General features: G+C 41.5%; 1 protein-coding gene across 6 annotated transcripts in view; it reads right to left on the bottom strand.

Annotated features, from left to right (window-relative positions):
* Positions 1–5,703: 5,703 nt before the first annotated feature.
* The window catches only part of ATE1 (ATPase E1), a 36,362-nt gene continuing 25,350 nt past the window's right edge, over positions 5,704–16,715 (bottom strand). For all 6 annotated transcript variants that reach the window (XM_087392560.1, XM_087392557.1, XM_087392556.1 and 3 more), the window contains exons 3-4: positions 6,718–6,981; positions 5,704–6,474 (exon numbers count right to left, since the gene is read on the bottom strand). In XM_087392560.1, the coding sequence (XP_087248686.1) occupies positions 6,260–6,474; positions 6,718–6,981 (479 nt within the window). In that variant the 3' untranslated portion in view covers positions 5,704–6,259. The remainder of the gene's footprint in view (positions 6,475–6,717; positions 6,982–16,715) is intronic.

Here is a 16,715-nt window from a genome sequence, read left to right as displayed (position 1 = left end):
CCTATAGGACATGCACACTCATGCGCATGCATGCACGCATGCATACACACACATGTGTGCATGCGTGCATGAATGCACGCATACACACGCATGTGTGTATGCATGCGTTCAAACACATGTGTGCATGCGTGCATGAATGCACGCATACACACATGCACACATGTAGGCATGTACACGCGCATTCCATGTATGACATGTTGAACACAAATGCAAATATTTCACATACAACCTTGTACATATCCATATTCTTAATGAGCATAAGTTTATACGTCTTAATATTTCACTCACCATTGGGGGTATTGATGACATAAATGGCAATATCATAGCATGTAGTTTGGTTTCCCTTTGGATGCAATTGAATCCCTTATTCCATTAATAAAGGGAATAGAAATAAGGCAAGCAATAAACCACGTTCTTTTAACAACATACCCTTCAAGAACTACCTTGAAATTCCTAAACTGTATAACATAAGAAGCTCACATCTTTACCTTTGAATATTTTGTATTAAATCTTTGCCTTTCTAGAATTTTATTTCACAGATTTGGGATGTTTGATTCATTTATAAGAAGAAGTCACAAAATTAGGTTTTGGACTAGGCATTATGTTGGTCTTCATATTTTATATTTTGCAATTTGTCTTCTATTTTTTTCTTTTTTAAGCATATAATGTTATTGTGGTCTTTCCATATGTTTGATATAATATTATTTAATATTTGCTTATGCTCAAAACATGTTTTTTTATGTTCATATTTCTACTTGTTTGTTTGCTCTATCATTGTTGTTGTAATTTATGGTATTTGAAGAGGCTTTGATTGATTATTGTCATGTTTGTTGAGTTAAATCTTCAAATATTTGCATTATGATTTATTGTGTTTGTAGATGCTTTGGATTTGACTCTAGATTTTTGTAATAGGAAGAAAATTGACGTTTTTGTGTTGTTTATTGATGTTAAATATGTTCATCCTAGATGAAAAAATGTCTATCACTAGAGAGGGTGCTAAGTGTAAGAGAAACATGGACATTCACTCTTGAATTGACGCTAAGAGTGGTCCATTTACATAGAGGAATTAATTCTCCTTAGCAAGTGGAAAGGGACTCTAGAATTCTTCAAATGAAGGAATAAAGAATGTGGACAGATGGCTAGATGGGAGGATATATCTTGTCGACTCTCAGGCTTGATAGCTCCATGGGACTCTAGAATCTTCAAATTAAGGAATAAAGAATATGGACACATGGCTAGATGGGGTGATATATCTTGTAAATCACTCTCCTCTCGAGATCCATAGCTCCATGGGATGATAGCTTTATGAAGTGCATAGTAGCTTCCATGACATATAAAAATGGTTGTATAAAATATAGAATGCCATTCAGATGGAAATTTACATTGTCTTTGTCAAACTAGTTTCAAATCCACCTATTCTTTTAAGGATTTACTATATTTCATGACATCTTGGAATGCATACAAAGGTATATCCTTTTGCACTTCAATATGTATACCTAAAGCTATTTCATCGAGGGGTGAAGCGGCGTACTTGTAGCAATTATATTTTTCAATAATTATACTCCCACGTGCATCATCACAAACTACAATGCTTTCTATAATGTTGAGTTTTTCTTATAAAACGACTTGCAATTTTGGATCAAATAAAGGCAAGTTAAACAATGCATTACAATATTTTATACCAGCTAGATCTCCATTTCTTAATAGTTCCTTTGTCTTTGAAACATACACTAACAACTATCTATTTTGTTTTAAGGATATTCTCGTGAGTAACGTGGGCCAAAATTTCCACTGATCCATCTCATCTTACCATTACAAAAAGCAAAGAATCATAAGTTTATATAATGAGAATTACCAAATGATACATGTTTAAGGTGGTTTAGAGTATCTCAATAACCTCCAAATCAATCCATTTTTTCTTCTATGAGGCTAAAATCATTCTCACATTTCGTAATACATGCCTTTAACCATGCTTTTGTATTTCATAAAGTGTTGCAATCAACCTGGAGATCTAAATTACCAAAATTGAAGTTCTTCAATTATTATATATTTTTCAAAGTTTGGGACACATACCCATACTTTCCATCTTGGAAATGGATCCACAAGATGACGTTCACATTGTAAGGACCAATAAGTAAATGTGAGATATAGTCCCTATATGTATAAAACTACTTATTGATCCTATTCAAAATAAAACTCCTCTTGGTCCAAATAAAAAGATGGCTCATGTGCCAGCCTAGTAATTGTCGAAACAATAAGATGGTCCAAACAATAAGATGGCCTATGCACTAGCACAGTGATTGTACAAACAATAAGCTTGTCCAAATATAAGATGGCTTATGCACTAGCCCTAGAGTAAGCTAGAGGGCTTGTCTTGCTAGCCCAATGGTTTAGAAACTAGCCCTTTGCCAAAGAATAAGCATGTGGTGTTTATTGAACACATTTTGCATGTATTATTTTTTTAATTATAGTGTTAATGCCCATTTTCCACATGGTTGGTCCCAACCGCTGGCCAGTCAGATTGATTTAGGCCAACTCAACCCCACTATTTAGCCCAATCATTAAGCTTGCTACCAAGATCAATGGCTTGCTACCAAGTCGATGAATATATTTTGCATCTACTATATTTTTTGTTTTGGTGTTAATATTTTTAGTCTCCTAGAAGTTTATTTTTCTTTACCAAACATAATTTCAAAAAGGATATTGCACATGTATGAGGAGACATAGATGCACCTCAGATTTATGGCTAAAAACCCCAATATGTTCATGAGTGATTCCTCGGGGATACATTTATTCCTATGATCAATTTTTCATTATCATAAGGACACAATTCAAGATGTGATATGTTGGTTTCCACAATCATAATAAGGTTGAGGAAGAAATTTAGCTTCCAGTACATTCCTTGTTTTAAAATGTATATGTCTGGAGTCTAGGATAGAGATAATTGTACTAAAAGCATATACATTTTACAACATGGGATGTATTAGTTAAGTATATTCTCATTACAAAACATCTATGAACTAAGCTAGTATGATACTTTGATTATGTAACATGATTTAGTATTGTGCACAACAAGGATGTTGGCATCAACAAGAATTTGGCTCAACAAGTGCATTTACATCAAAAGAGAGCAACAGAAAGATAGAAAAATATCAAAACAAATGGACTTTTAAGATCCAACCTTTTATGTGCAACTTTCAACGAGTCACGAATGCGAAGATCGCCCTACTCCATTTTAATGGCTTAGCTTGTCCGTACGGTTAGCTTGTCTTTCCATGAACGTGCAATTAGCTTGTCTACTAACCGCTCACCCTCTACTTTGAAGGAGCTCCCTTATCAAGGAGCTTGTTTTTTTCGTAAGGGAATTGCTGCCTTCTTTTGGTGGGGATTCCATGGGTGCTTTGCTTTGCTTAGTTGCTCTCTAACCGAATCTTGACCTTTATGGCAGGTCTTGGAAGAGTGTGTAGAGGGATCCATTGTGCAAAGGGAACAAAAGTTGTAAGGAGTAGGCCTAAGACGTCTAAGTGCAAGGCTTGTAGGGGGTGGGCTGTAGAGGTAAGAGTGATGGCAAATGGCCATCATGCTTGCATATGAGTAAGGAAGCACAGAGAGCCACCAAGCTGGCATGCGAGCTAGAAGATTGGTGTCCGCTAGGCTGGCATGTGAGTGAAGAGATTGCTAGCCACTAGGCTTGGCATATGCACTACTTAGCGTCTATATACATAGCAAATCAAGAGTGGACCACCGGGATACCATGTGAGGAGATTGATGGCCACCGAGTTGGTATGTGAGACTTAATTTGGCAATTCTAAATATCATACGATCAAGTTTGGACCATCTAATTCCAACCAACGTGGTGGTTGTCTTGAATGTAGTTTGCAAGTAAGAAAAAAAGTGAGGTGCCATCAAGCTAGCATATGAGTTAGGAGCTTAATTTAGCAGCTCTAGATATTATTGTGCTCAAGATTGGACCACCTAATTCCATGCTCTAATGCAGGTTTCAATTACACATTGGATGAATGTGAAACTCCTATGAGGGACATGCATGAAAGATCTTGCTTGGAATATGATAACGATGTAAGATGGACAACTAGTTTCCATCTGCCGCATTAATTAATTGGGCTACCGACACAGAAGCATAGATGTAAAAGTACATCCATCTCGAAATATGATTCATTGAACGATGATACATGAACATGGGCAATTAAATTCCAACGCCGCGATAACTCGACATAGCATTGATTGGAAAACAGTTGATTGGTTAACCATTTTTCGAACTTTTGGGAGCGGGAGCGAAAACATTGGGTGAAATTCGTGGCCATAGTGGGGCTTGAACGTGTGACCATTGGCAAAATTAGGGCTTGCCATTAGGGCAAAATAGTTTGAACTCCAAATGGCTCCCTTTGACAAATTTTGTAAAGGAAAAAGATCACTCTATTTCAAGCCACTTAGTAATTGAAAAGCGGAAGCTAACTTCCCCAGATTGAGAATTTGTAACTAAAGCACACAATATCCAAAACAGTAAAGAGAATATTTTATAAATCTACAAGCTTTGATACACTAGAAAAAAACTGATGTACAACAGCAAATACTGTCCCAAATTTGACCCTATTGCTGTCCAATGTTTGTTTACAAAGTTAGGACCCTGAACTGTCCACTTGAGGAGGACTGAATATGAAGAACTGTTAGGAAGCAAATCTGGACAGTAGACAGCCAACATACTGTTTGGATGAGTTGGTGAAAACAGCTAGAGAATGAGGCTTTAATAGCCTAGTCAATCAATAACCTAATCATTGACAAGCTGGTCACCCGTCCCCTTCTGTCTCAACATCCAGTTTGTGTAGAACTCCCTGAGCTGCCCTTAGCCTTTTATAGAGTCAAGTACCAAAACTATGCCAAGCATCAGAGAAAGTAGTCAGAAAAGAGCGCTAACCTGTTATCAATCCAAGCACCAATCCTCAAGTTTGTGTGAGGATGGACCTAGCTCATGAATTGCCCAGTTACCTCGATATCATAACAAAGCTCATGACTGCACCGACTTCAGAATTTATGCTATAAGAACATACCCAACTCCGATTTTCTTTGTGTAAGATATTGTCTAGTCAAGGTGAATTTGCCCTGCATCTTCAAAGCTTTGAAAGAAACTCAGTATGCATACCTTTGTATAAATGTATGCCCAAGTGTGGGGGTGTGTGAGGGGAAATAGGTGGTCCCGACTATGCATCCACAAAGAATACATATTTATTGGCAAGTAGGTAGTGGCGGAAGTTACGTACCGCACACACCATAGCCAACTTTTTTGGATAATCCAATTTATGTTGACCTATATGCACCAACGCACACCTTACTGCAAAATTGGGGCACCAATGTAAACAAGGAAGACAACATTCCAGTTCAGGGTCCTTAGTATAGGTGCAATAGCCAATGACTACTTTGCTTTTGATAGGAGTATTGGCATTCCTCAATCCACTAAGAATATACCAGCAATCTGTAAGGCGCCAGCCAATTTGGCGTAGTCCATAAACCTCCTATAGTAGCCGACGTGTCCCATGAATCTTTGGACACCTTTGTGATTGGTGGGTGTTGGTAGCTCAGGATTAGCTTTAATTGATTTTCATTCTGGAATCACTCATGCTTTACCCAAAACTATGTCAATGGGTTGAGGGAGATGTGGTTAAGTTGGCACTTCTCTTACTTTCATAAAACACACAGCACACAACAGCAAAACTTACAGGGAAGTTTCATCCCACAACTACAATCCTGAAGAGCATAAAGAACACATTATGTTCCAGGATATTCCTTTATGAAATTTCATACATTGCAGGTGATACTCCTTAAATGCTCTCGATGTTTTAGGCATGAAATTTCACAAGCCGGAGAAGCTTTTCAGTCAACGAGTATGATCATGAGAATATTGAGATTAGAACCTCTGTAATCAAAACTGTAGCCACATCGCCCAGCCACAAAAAGAAAGTGTTCTTCCACACTCCCAGATTTTAAATAAACAAGCAAAACCAAAGGACGGACTGAGATTCCAGGTCAGTCGGTTCAAGCTTCTTTAAAGAAGTCCAGGCAAAGGCTCACATCCTTATGACTACATGCACCTCGCATGCCCAGTCAAAGAAGGCCAGAAAATCCCCTTCAAATGCAGTTGACTCACTCGAGTGTGCCTTCAATCCTCGATTTTTTACCAGAGCTCTTGAAAGGAAACATGTGAGTAGGCATGTAGCATCCATAGCTGCAATACTACTCAGGAAAATTAAAGATCTGTCCCAGCAAGAGCCTCTGCCTCTACCCTGGCCATTGGATCTTCTATCTCTTCTACCTCTTCTATTTCTTCTACATTCTCCTTCACTGTCTTTTTCCTTTCTTCCTCTTCTGCAGCCTGCACAGTGGCCATATGCTCTGCCTGCAGTCTCTGCATCTCTGCTTCTTGTTGTTGGCGTTCGAACCAAGTGTCTGCATCTGCCCAAACTGAAATACAAAAAACGCAACACAAACTCACGATCCGTATATCATTTCACTCTAGTGAAGCTTACCTTAGTATGAATCCTGTACTACCAACACAAAGCACTTTGTACATATGGAAAACTACTAAGTTCACGGAAAAAAGGCAAACTTCAAAACTTTCCTAGACAAACTTCCTAGAACCTTTCTTCTCAGTTGAAGCTATGAAAAAACCCAAACTGTTCAAACCAATCGAATAAAATTTCTTACGTGGTTGAGAAGCCCATCCTTGCTCACCCCCCTTGATTTTGATGGGCTGAGCATAGTTCACAGTCAACACTCTACCATAAAGTTCAGCATTGTGCATATTGTCCATAGCTGCAGCAGCATCTTCTTTCTCAAGGTATGTCACAAAGCCAAAACCTCTATGCTTCTGTGTAGCCTGATCTAATGGTGTAGTTACATCTTTGATGTCACCAAATGGAATAAACGCAGCATGTAATACAGCTTCAGTAACATTTTCTTCCAGGCCTCCTGGAAAAGATGGAGCTCAGTTAAAGGAAGCATGGCTCCAAGTACTGTGCGTCAAGCAGGCAAAACTGAAACTGACATCAACTGGATCCAACTTTTACACAACTCAACAAGGCACATCCTTGAAAGGCAATCAAAGCAGACAGTTATAGCAAAACAGTAAATACCTCAAGAATTGACAACTCATTCTACCAAAACAGTGGAATTATAGCAATGAGAAAATGCACTCTCTTACCTTTCACAAATCAGTGTACAAAGATAGTCCATATTTCCATAAACACATGCACTTAGTGCCATGACCTTAAGACTCTTCATCAATGTCTTCATCACAACTCTATAGACCCTCATGGCTCGCTCAGTCTAGCAGAGTGCATACACCCTAACAGCTTCTATGTGATTTCACTGCCTCAGGAAGCCATAATTACTTTTTCACCTAACAAGCCCTCCATATTACATACACATGCTTGGGCACCCCCATTTGGTTGTACAAAGACCGCAGCCAGATCAGTGACCACTAGTTTTACTTACCAAGCAGCACACAGACTGCAACACATAGTCATTGGTTGATTTTTACCATCATTCTTCAGTGGCTTGGGGGCTGATCCTTGGCAGTGAAAGTTATGAGCTATTAATGCACACAAGTTTTAGTGAATGTGTTCTTCAGTGACATTTGACCAAGTGAGTTCTAGACACTTTTGCACTCTAGGCACTCACTTCTGGTCTAGAGCACTAGCAAAAGGAATCAATTGGGGAAATTCTGGTTACATTTTGATACTTCTAGATTAGGTCTTCCACCTTTGAAAGTCAAAGTCAACCCTTAAGCTTGACCTTTAAAACAAAAAATGAGCCTAACTTAAAATAAAAAATTCAGTCTAGTTCTTTTATTTAATCAACCGTGGTTATTCTAGATTGCCACTGTGCATGATTTGCTGTAGCTTTCTAATTTCTAGATTTAGCTTTTAGCTCATATTTTCAGGTTTCTGGCTAATCTTGCAGGTTCTCTCTCCTATATCTATTTGCCCCTCTTCATGCTTTGATAGCTTGCCAGTTGCTGCTTGTTGCTAGCTCTCCCTGCCACCTCTTGCTCCAACTGCACAGCCCAAACCCTGCTGGACGTTGTTGCTCATAGCTCCCTCATCCGTGCTCCAAATCTAGATCCACCTGGAAGTTGTGTAAATCACTGCCAGTCTTCATTATTCTTGAAACTGGAACTAGACCTCAAAAGTCCGCTTGGGAAACAATATTTCAGCAACCATGGATGCTTTGAACTGGCTGGGCAGCAAAGGGCAGCAAAGGATCACCTTCCCAATCAAATCGAAACAGTCCCTGGGTACTCTGAGAATATTTCTTACACAGCCAAAAGCACTAATCACAGCAAACAAGGTCACCTGGCATGGAATCGCAGCACTGGGCATCAAGTGCCGAATAATTCTTAAACTTGACAAGGTATCTACGGATAACCCTGCCTCTCGGTCCTTTCTTCTCTCTATGGTACACAATCTGTTTTGGTTGGAGGATATCTCTTCCACCCTTGGTGGCTCTTCTTGAATTGGTTCTGTAGGTTCTGGTTCTTGATACTTCTTCAGAAGACTCACATGAAAAGCATTGTGAATCTTCCAAGTCCAAAGACGACTTCATTTATGGGCTAACCCAGAAAGGCCCATAAGATCTGAGAGATAGCTTTGGGTATACTTTCTCTTTTCCTTTCATCTTTCTGAGTCGTGCTTTCTCAAACTTTAACAATACCCAATCTCCTTCTTGGAGATTCATCTCTCTCTGATGTCTATCTGCAGCCTTCTTTTGCTTCTGTTGAGATCTTTTAATGGCTGTCCGGACTTGGGAAAAAGCTGTGTCCAAATCTCGAACATACTGGTCGGCTGCGAATATCTTGTCCTTTGTTCTGAGGATGGGTGGCAAGACCACCTTTCCATAAATGGCTTCGAATGGAGCTTTTCCTGTGGAACTATGAACAGTATTGTTATATGCAAATTCCACAAGAGGAAGATACCTTTCCCATTCAGTCTTTTGCTCGGATACACAACACTTGAGAAGGTCCAATACTGTGAAATTGTCAATCTCACTCTCCCCGTCTGACTGAGGGTGGAAATGAAGATGAGAAATCCAACATATTATCAAATAATGCTCGCTAGAATAAACTAGTCATCATGCGGTCGATCACTGACAATTGACTTCGGCATACCATGATGTCTGAAAATCTGTGTCAAAAACAACCTGGCCATATGATCTGCTTTTATGGTCTTTTTTACCGGAATGAAATGGGCCTGTTTACTGAATCTATCAATGACTGTCCATATCCCATCATTCCTGTATCTGGATCTAGGAAGACGAAAGATGAAGTCCATCGCAATACTTTCCCATGGTCCCAAAGGTATGGGCCATGGCATTGAGAAGTCCCAGAGTCTTGTGCCTGTCATACTTCACTTTTTGGCACGTGAGGCATTCACTTAAAAACTTATGTATGTCCCTGTGCATCCCTGGCCAAAAGAATCTCTCTCAATAGCCTGAGTGGTATACAAAATACCTTGATGTCCTGCATAAGGAGGGGCATGACATTCTTTCAAAACTTTGGCTCTCATATCTTGGGTCACACACAAATGATCATCTTTCATGAGAAAACCATCCTTCAAAGAATATTGGCTGGATGATTCCCCCTGCAAGATGTTCCTCATAAGTTCTCCGAAATCTGGATCCTGTAAATAAAGTTCTTTCATAGCCTCTAGATCCTAGTGATATGCTATGGTAACATTATTCACTTTGGGCCTTTTGGATAAGGCATTTGCTACTCCGTTCCAAGCTCCTGGAGTGTAGACAATCTGAAAGTGAAACATGGACAAGAAATTTGCCCATTTCATCTGCTTTTCGGAGATCTTGGTCTCCATCAAGAAATACATGAGGCTCTGATGGTCTGCCTTGACTGTAAATCAGCTCCAATAAGATAGTGCTTCCAGATAGCTAAGGCATGGATAACCACTAGCATCTCTTTTTCATAAACTCTCAAATATCTCTTTGCATCACGCAGCCTCCTGCTTTCATAGGCTATGACTCATCCTTCTTGGTGGAGGACAGCTTCCACACACTCTCCACATGCATCGCACATCGAGCTGTTTGTGCAGATCTGGAACAATAAGAATTGGCTCGATTGTTAACATTTCTTTGAGAGTGTTGAAGGCTGTCCTTTGCCGTTCTCCCCACCTGAAGACTACCGATTTCTTGGTCAAATCATGCAAGGGGGCTGCTATATCAGCAAAATGTCTAATAAAGCGTCTGTAATAGGAGCAAAGCCCAAGAAAACTGCATACTTCATGTACTGAGGTGAGTTCTGGCCATTCTTGAATAGCTTTTATCTTGGCTGGATCCATCCGAACCTTCCTTGGAAATTATGTGTCCCAGATAGTGAATCTCATCCAGAAAGAATTCACTCTTTTTAGCGTTGATGTAGAGCTTATGATTTCTGAGTTCGGTGGCCGGATGCTTTTTATGCTCTTCCTCTGTCTTTGAAAAGACTTGGATGTCATCAAAGAAAGTACCTGTAAAGTGCCCGTAAGGTTTGAAAACCCAGTCCATCAGACGATTAAAAGTGGTTGGTGCATTGGCTAAAGGGCATCACTAAAAACTCATAAAGCCCAAAAGTGGTCCGGAAAGCTGTCTTATGCACATCTTGAGGATGAATCCTTATCTGGTGGTACCCACTCTTCAAGTCAATGCTGCTGAAAATTGTGGCCCCTTTTAATCTATCGAAAATATCATCCATGCGTGGGATTGGAAATCTGTTCTTGACTATCATCTTGTTAAGAGCTCTGTAATCCACACACATACGGTAGGAGCCATCCTTCTTCTGGACCAAGAGCACAAGAGAACAGAAGGGTGAGGAACTAGGCCTAATAAGTCCTTTAGAGAGCAAATCTTGTACCCGAGCCATGATTTCCTTTGTCTGAGCTGCGCTCACTCGATAAGGTGGGCGGGGTTCGGAGGCGCACTGCCTGAAAGGAGTTCTATGACATGATCTTCTGGCCGCTATGGAGGAAGCTCTTCTGAAAGAGAATCTGACAAACAATCTTTGGTAGTTCTCTTGGCGTTTTCTGCTCCCTAAAACCCGGAGGCTTTTCGGGGCACTAGGAAGCCATATGCCCTTCTTTGCCACAGTGAAAACACTTACCCTCCTTTCGGAAGGTCTTGATCTGTTCTAGAGTAAACTTTGACTTCCCTTTATAGGGCTTGAAGAAACCCCTCGGCTTCTGAAATTGGGGCTATTTTCCCACTGTCGGGGCCGTATTTCTCTTGGTGGTGTCTCCATCCTTGCCTTTAGAGGCAGCTAAGAACTGCAACAAATCCGCCTTCATTGCTTCAACTATGATGGCTGAATGCATTAGGTCTCGTAACTTTGTCTTGCGCTCGATGCTTATTTGAGTCCGAATATGGGGCTGCAAACCAGCCCAGTACTTGCGAAGCTTAGACTTTTTTGAAATGTCTTTGAAAGGAGTGATCTGGAGATAGGCGGAAAAGAACTTATGATTGTAGGACTCAACAATATCTGCGGCTGTCATGGTCACACTCTCCCAAGAGGTGTGCACATCATCATAGAAATTATTTGGCAAGAATTGCTCGAAAAACTGCTTTTTGAAGCTTTTCCATGTCTTGGGGGCATCATCTGCCACTAGAAGTGCCCCCCACCATGCAAGTGCACTGCTTGTGAGATGCAAGCTCACAATCTTTAACTTCGACCTTTCACGGTTGTCTCAAAAGCGATATCGAACTGTCAAATAAAATTCAGGGCCTTGTCACTTACCCCAAATTTACCATCGAAAGTGGTGAATTTAACAAACTTGCCTCCTTTAAAATCTCTTCTTCTTGATCTGGATCTTCGGCTCTTGCACTCAAATGAAGAGCTCCTTGATCCTTCTTAACACGAATGGTTCATCAAGGTCTTCATCTCGTCCAATAGGTCGCCTGATACTAGTTCGCCTGGTGGCCGAACTACCTCTTTCTGAAACCATTTCAAATCCCTAGAACTCTTTCTGGGAATGTTTTCTTGTTATGGATGCTTTGGACTGGCTGAGCAACAAAGGGCAGCAAAGGATCACCTTCCCAATCAAATCGCAATAATCCCTGGGTACTCAAGGATTATTTCTTGGGCACCTCCGGGCATAGCACATAGGCAAAAGCACAAATCACAGCAAACAAGGTCACCTGGCATGAAATCGCAGCACTAGGGCAGCTCCTGGAAATCTGGGAAAGAAGCCTGGCGCTGGGATTGCTTGGATTACAGGAAGAAGCTATGAGGACACAGTTGCCTTCAAGAAAGAGTGTTGGGAGAATAGGGATAGAAGCATCACATTGCACTAGGGCCCAAAAAAAGGGCTGGACCCCCCCAAAGGTCTTTGTTGCAATGGAAATATACTTTTGTACAACTGGCTCTCACAAGAGCTTGGACTGAGTACAACTCTTAATCATTCTAGAGCTCAGGGACTCTACTTTTATAGGTTTGGCCCCAACCCGAAAGCAGAGCTTTCTAAAAAGCTGGGGCTAGCTTTATTTTAGACTTTCTTTCCCAAAAAGCTGGGCTTTTACACTTTTAGCTTTCTAGAGCTTCTAAAAGCTGATTCGCATGCTTTTTGGGCCAGAATTTTGGCTTTTAGGCTATTTCGCTAGCTTTTAGCCCTGTGGGGCCCTCCTTATGTGGGCGCTACCTCCACCCGATGCTTTTTTGTCTCCTAGATCCCGCTTTTTGGTGAGCCCTTTATGCACCCTTCTTGGACCTACACATCCAAAATCCAACACTTTAACCCGTTAAAGGTTAGTCGAATGCATGCATTCTAGTTCTTGAACTATTTCTAGTCCCTTGTGGGCATCCCCACGGTTCTCTTTTACTAATGCAACACAAAAGTAAAACAATAATACTTATTCTTGGTTAACCACTTTAACTTTCTTTGGCCAAAATCAATTTCTAATTATTCCTTTATTTTCTTGGGAGAAGTCCCAAATGGTGACAATTCCGCTAAAATTATCAGGGCTATTTTGGGCTGTCATCCTGCTGCAATTGCGATTTTCCAACCAGCTGCATCTTGTCCCAGGCTGTTTGGATTTGATCATCCTTGTGCACTTCCTGCTTGACGATTTCCCCCCTGCCCTCCTACATCTCTTCCCTACCAAATTGTCAGCCCTAGACTTGCCTATCGACAGTTCTAACCTGGAATTGAGTTTGGGTTAGAGATTTGCCAGGCCTTGATGTTCACAGATACTTGGAAGATGACGTTTGCATGTGGATTATGCAAAATGGAGAGCCTGAAGGAATTTCATTCGTTGGAATACCAAATCACTCCCGATTCTACAGAGTGGTTGCCATACAGCAACACTCCTTGTTACGCTCTAGCCGAGGTAGCATGACCTCGGAAGAATCAGTCGACATTTCCCTTATAGGATCTATCTTTGTAATATATGTGTTTGCGCTTTATGTAAATGATCGGGAGGGATTAATGTCAAGGTCCTAGGTGAGGGCTGATAGCACCAGACTAGATAGATCTGAGACCAAGGGCCTAGTGCAAAGATTGTGCCTAGGGGCAAGGAATTAAATGCATCCCAAGAGAGGGGTGAAATGTTGCATTAGGAAGGCCCTATATGGATGACATGTGGCATCTAGATCTATCTAGGGATTTGGGGTCTGTCAAGGCTAGTGAGAGAAGTGAAGAATGGGATGATTTACGTGATTTCGATATAGCTCTCTCTCTCTCTTGCTGGGAAGCCTTGGCAGAATTGGCTGGGAGGATAAATCAGGGTGCTACTCCCGTGATACGTAAGATAAGGCTAGAGAAGAGAAGGTAGCTGACACTCCTATTGATTTATGTTTCGCATGATGTTATTACAACATCTCCTATAGTATATGGCAATAATTGTGAATGAATCTGTTCAAATTCAAGTTCATTTGTTGTGAGACCATGGCAATGTTGTTACCTCCGATAGTCAAGATTAGTCTATGTAGGAAATCATTCAAGCTGAGAGACAAACCACAGCTTGGTCCCTCCGATATAAAAGGTGCACCCCTTACAACAGCACATAACCAACAGTGGCAACTGCTGATATGGACCCAATCCCACGTGAAAATAAACAGATCTCAATTGCGCATCACCACATGTCATCAGCTGAGTGCAAGACCCATCAGCAATATTTTGCAATCTCGCACACCGAAGCAATATGACAAAGAGGATCTCCCATCCTCTGAATCCAGGTAATAATTAACCAGTCACGATGCTCTGATGCCACGTAATAATTGAGCACAGACAATGTGAATGAATATCAGCTAGTTCTAGATAAGCCCTCATCAATCCAAAATGTTCACCTGCTCCGCTCATGCTGACAAGCGCACTGCAGAAATAGCTGCATATCAATCAAACTGCAAAGAGTTGATGGGGATCTCCTGTGATCTCTTTGACAAGTCCCAGCAGAGTTGAGAAACTGGACAATCCTGAAAGAGCCAAAATATCCATCGTCGTCCATGCAAGGTAGACTCTGTCAAATATCTCCAACATGGGTCAGCATTTCAGGACTTAACTAGGCATCCAATCACATTAATCATCACACTGGTGCAGGTCTGAAGAGTTTCTCCTTAAGTCGAACTATTAACCCCAACTGGAGCAGGTTCAAACCTATAAACAGTGTCTGATTTGATGCCTATGCAGGCACTCATTTCTCTAAATGTTTCACAAAGTTAGGGGAAGAAACATGTTTACAATGGAGTACGATTAGGGCAACCACTTCTTCAGGAATAAACTGCCAAACCACACCAAAGAAGAATCTTGGGGAGCTGAAGATTGTTACAACTGTCTTGAGGGATTGCTATCTGGATGACTTCATTTGATGGAGTACTCTCCGATGCATTTATCAGGGATGTCTAATCTCACGCTCCATCAAAAGAGATCACCACCTCGTTCTACAATGCTTCCCCAATTGCAAAGACCACGAACTTAAATTTAAGAGTTCCAGATAGCCTGTTAAAATTGTCCTGTCTGTCAACACTGAACATATCAAAGAGGCTCTCATCTCACACCTGATCTGAGTTAGGTTGCTTTCCCAGGGTGGAGGACTCTACATCAAGTGAATCTGTCACTCATTGAATACATAGAAGACACTTGTAGGCCAGCACCCACCTCTCAGCGGTCATCCGAGATCCCGACGTCCTGTGCTCCCATATGGCGTGCAGGGTGTAGATAATGTCTAGCTAGATGGCAACGAGGGTGGCTGCCAGGGAGACCTGTTGGCCTCCCACCACATACTACAACAGACGACCCAGATGTTCCAAGCAGTGACGCTGGACACCGTCTCCCATTAATTGTCCTCTAGCAATGCCACAAGGCGTTGCCAGGAAGGAGGATTTGCGCCCTGTGCCTTTATCTAACCTTGGATCCTGTAAGCTCGTGAGGTCGGGTCAATGGAAAAGGGGTGACCCCCCTCTATCAACCACACAACCATAACCCAAGTGAATCCTGTCACATCCTCTGCATCTTGGCTACAATCCGTAGGGTCCCCTACCAAATCCTCTGTGCTGCAAGGGAGCTCCAAAGACTGCGAGATCGTCTCCATATCCCTATCCATGCAGCGGTGGCACCTCACATCAATGTGCATCTGCTCCAACCAAGAAACGATGGGCATTCCTCCATGGCCAACCCTCCAAAAGAAGCTTGTAATCTTTTGTAGCCTATGGCTGATCACCGTAAGCATGACCAAAATCTCGAGATAAGCTCCTAGGGCAACTGATGTTCAACTCAGTGCCATTCTCTCAAGGGACTCAAGGCTACTGCCTCTAGCTGAAGAACGATGACCAATGCACGTCATGTACGAGAAGAAGGCAACCGCACGGCACCTCTCGAAGAGACCGGCCCTCCCATAACCAGAGACGTCACCTCCTAACCCGACACGATTGGAACTATGTCAATGGTCCAGTCCTTGATCCTCTGTCACTCCAACAAAACTCCAAGGCCCCGTCCATCTCCGGGTCTCCATCCCTCTCTTGTTGTAGAGGCCTCCAAACCCCACTCTATACTACCTGGAGCAAAAGGCTCCACGGACTTGATGCAAAAACTAGATCCTCAAGGGCACCCCAGCCCTTAAGTTCGTCTTAGCTCAATACAAAAGCTTGCGTTGCACACTCTTTAGCACAGAAGCAACTCTAGATCTCTTGAGGGTCCCTCCTGAGAAAAGGCCAATGGTTTGAAAAAACTATATACCTTGTAAGACTAGAATAAGTCCAGTCATACAAATTTAGATTTATTTTTTTTATTTTTTATTTTTTGGTGTGTTCTAAAGACATGAGCAAAGGCCAATGGTCTGAAAAAACTACCTAGACATCATGTCTCCCTACTAGATCCAGTATGCCCTAGAGGAGTGATAGAGAACTCAGCCTTGCGGATCCCCGTGGCCTGAATATCTAGTCAAGCACTCTCATACCAGTCTCTGCTAACCACAGTGAGACTAGATATTGCTCCCTAAGACGCTCCATGGAAGCCAAATCCCATCTTCTCACAGCTTTCTTTCCATAGTTCAAAGAAACATTTCAATACTTAAAAACGTGAAACGTTCAAAAAGTAGGGGGAGTTTAAAAAATTCAGTGTGAGTTTTTGGGTCTCAAAAATGTAGATTTTATGCCCTACATACGTAATAGTATCCTAAAACTATGCAGAACAAGCTGAAAAGTCACAAAATGACTTCATACAATGCCTATAATG

Source organism: Dipteris shenzhenensis, chromosome 21 (assembly GCF_047967505.1).
Source record: "Dipteris shenzhenensis isolate YYH24624 ecotype China chromosome 21, Dip_SZ_1.0, whole genome shotgun sequence".
Lineage (NCBI taxonomy): Eukaryota > Viridiplantae > Streptophyta > Polypodiopsida > Gleicheniales > Dipteridaceae > Dipteris > Dipteris shenzhenensis.
The sequence above is the reverse complement of the archived record's forward strand: the minus strand, read 5'-3'. Positions and strand labels throughout refer to the sequence as shown.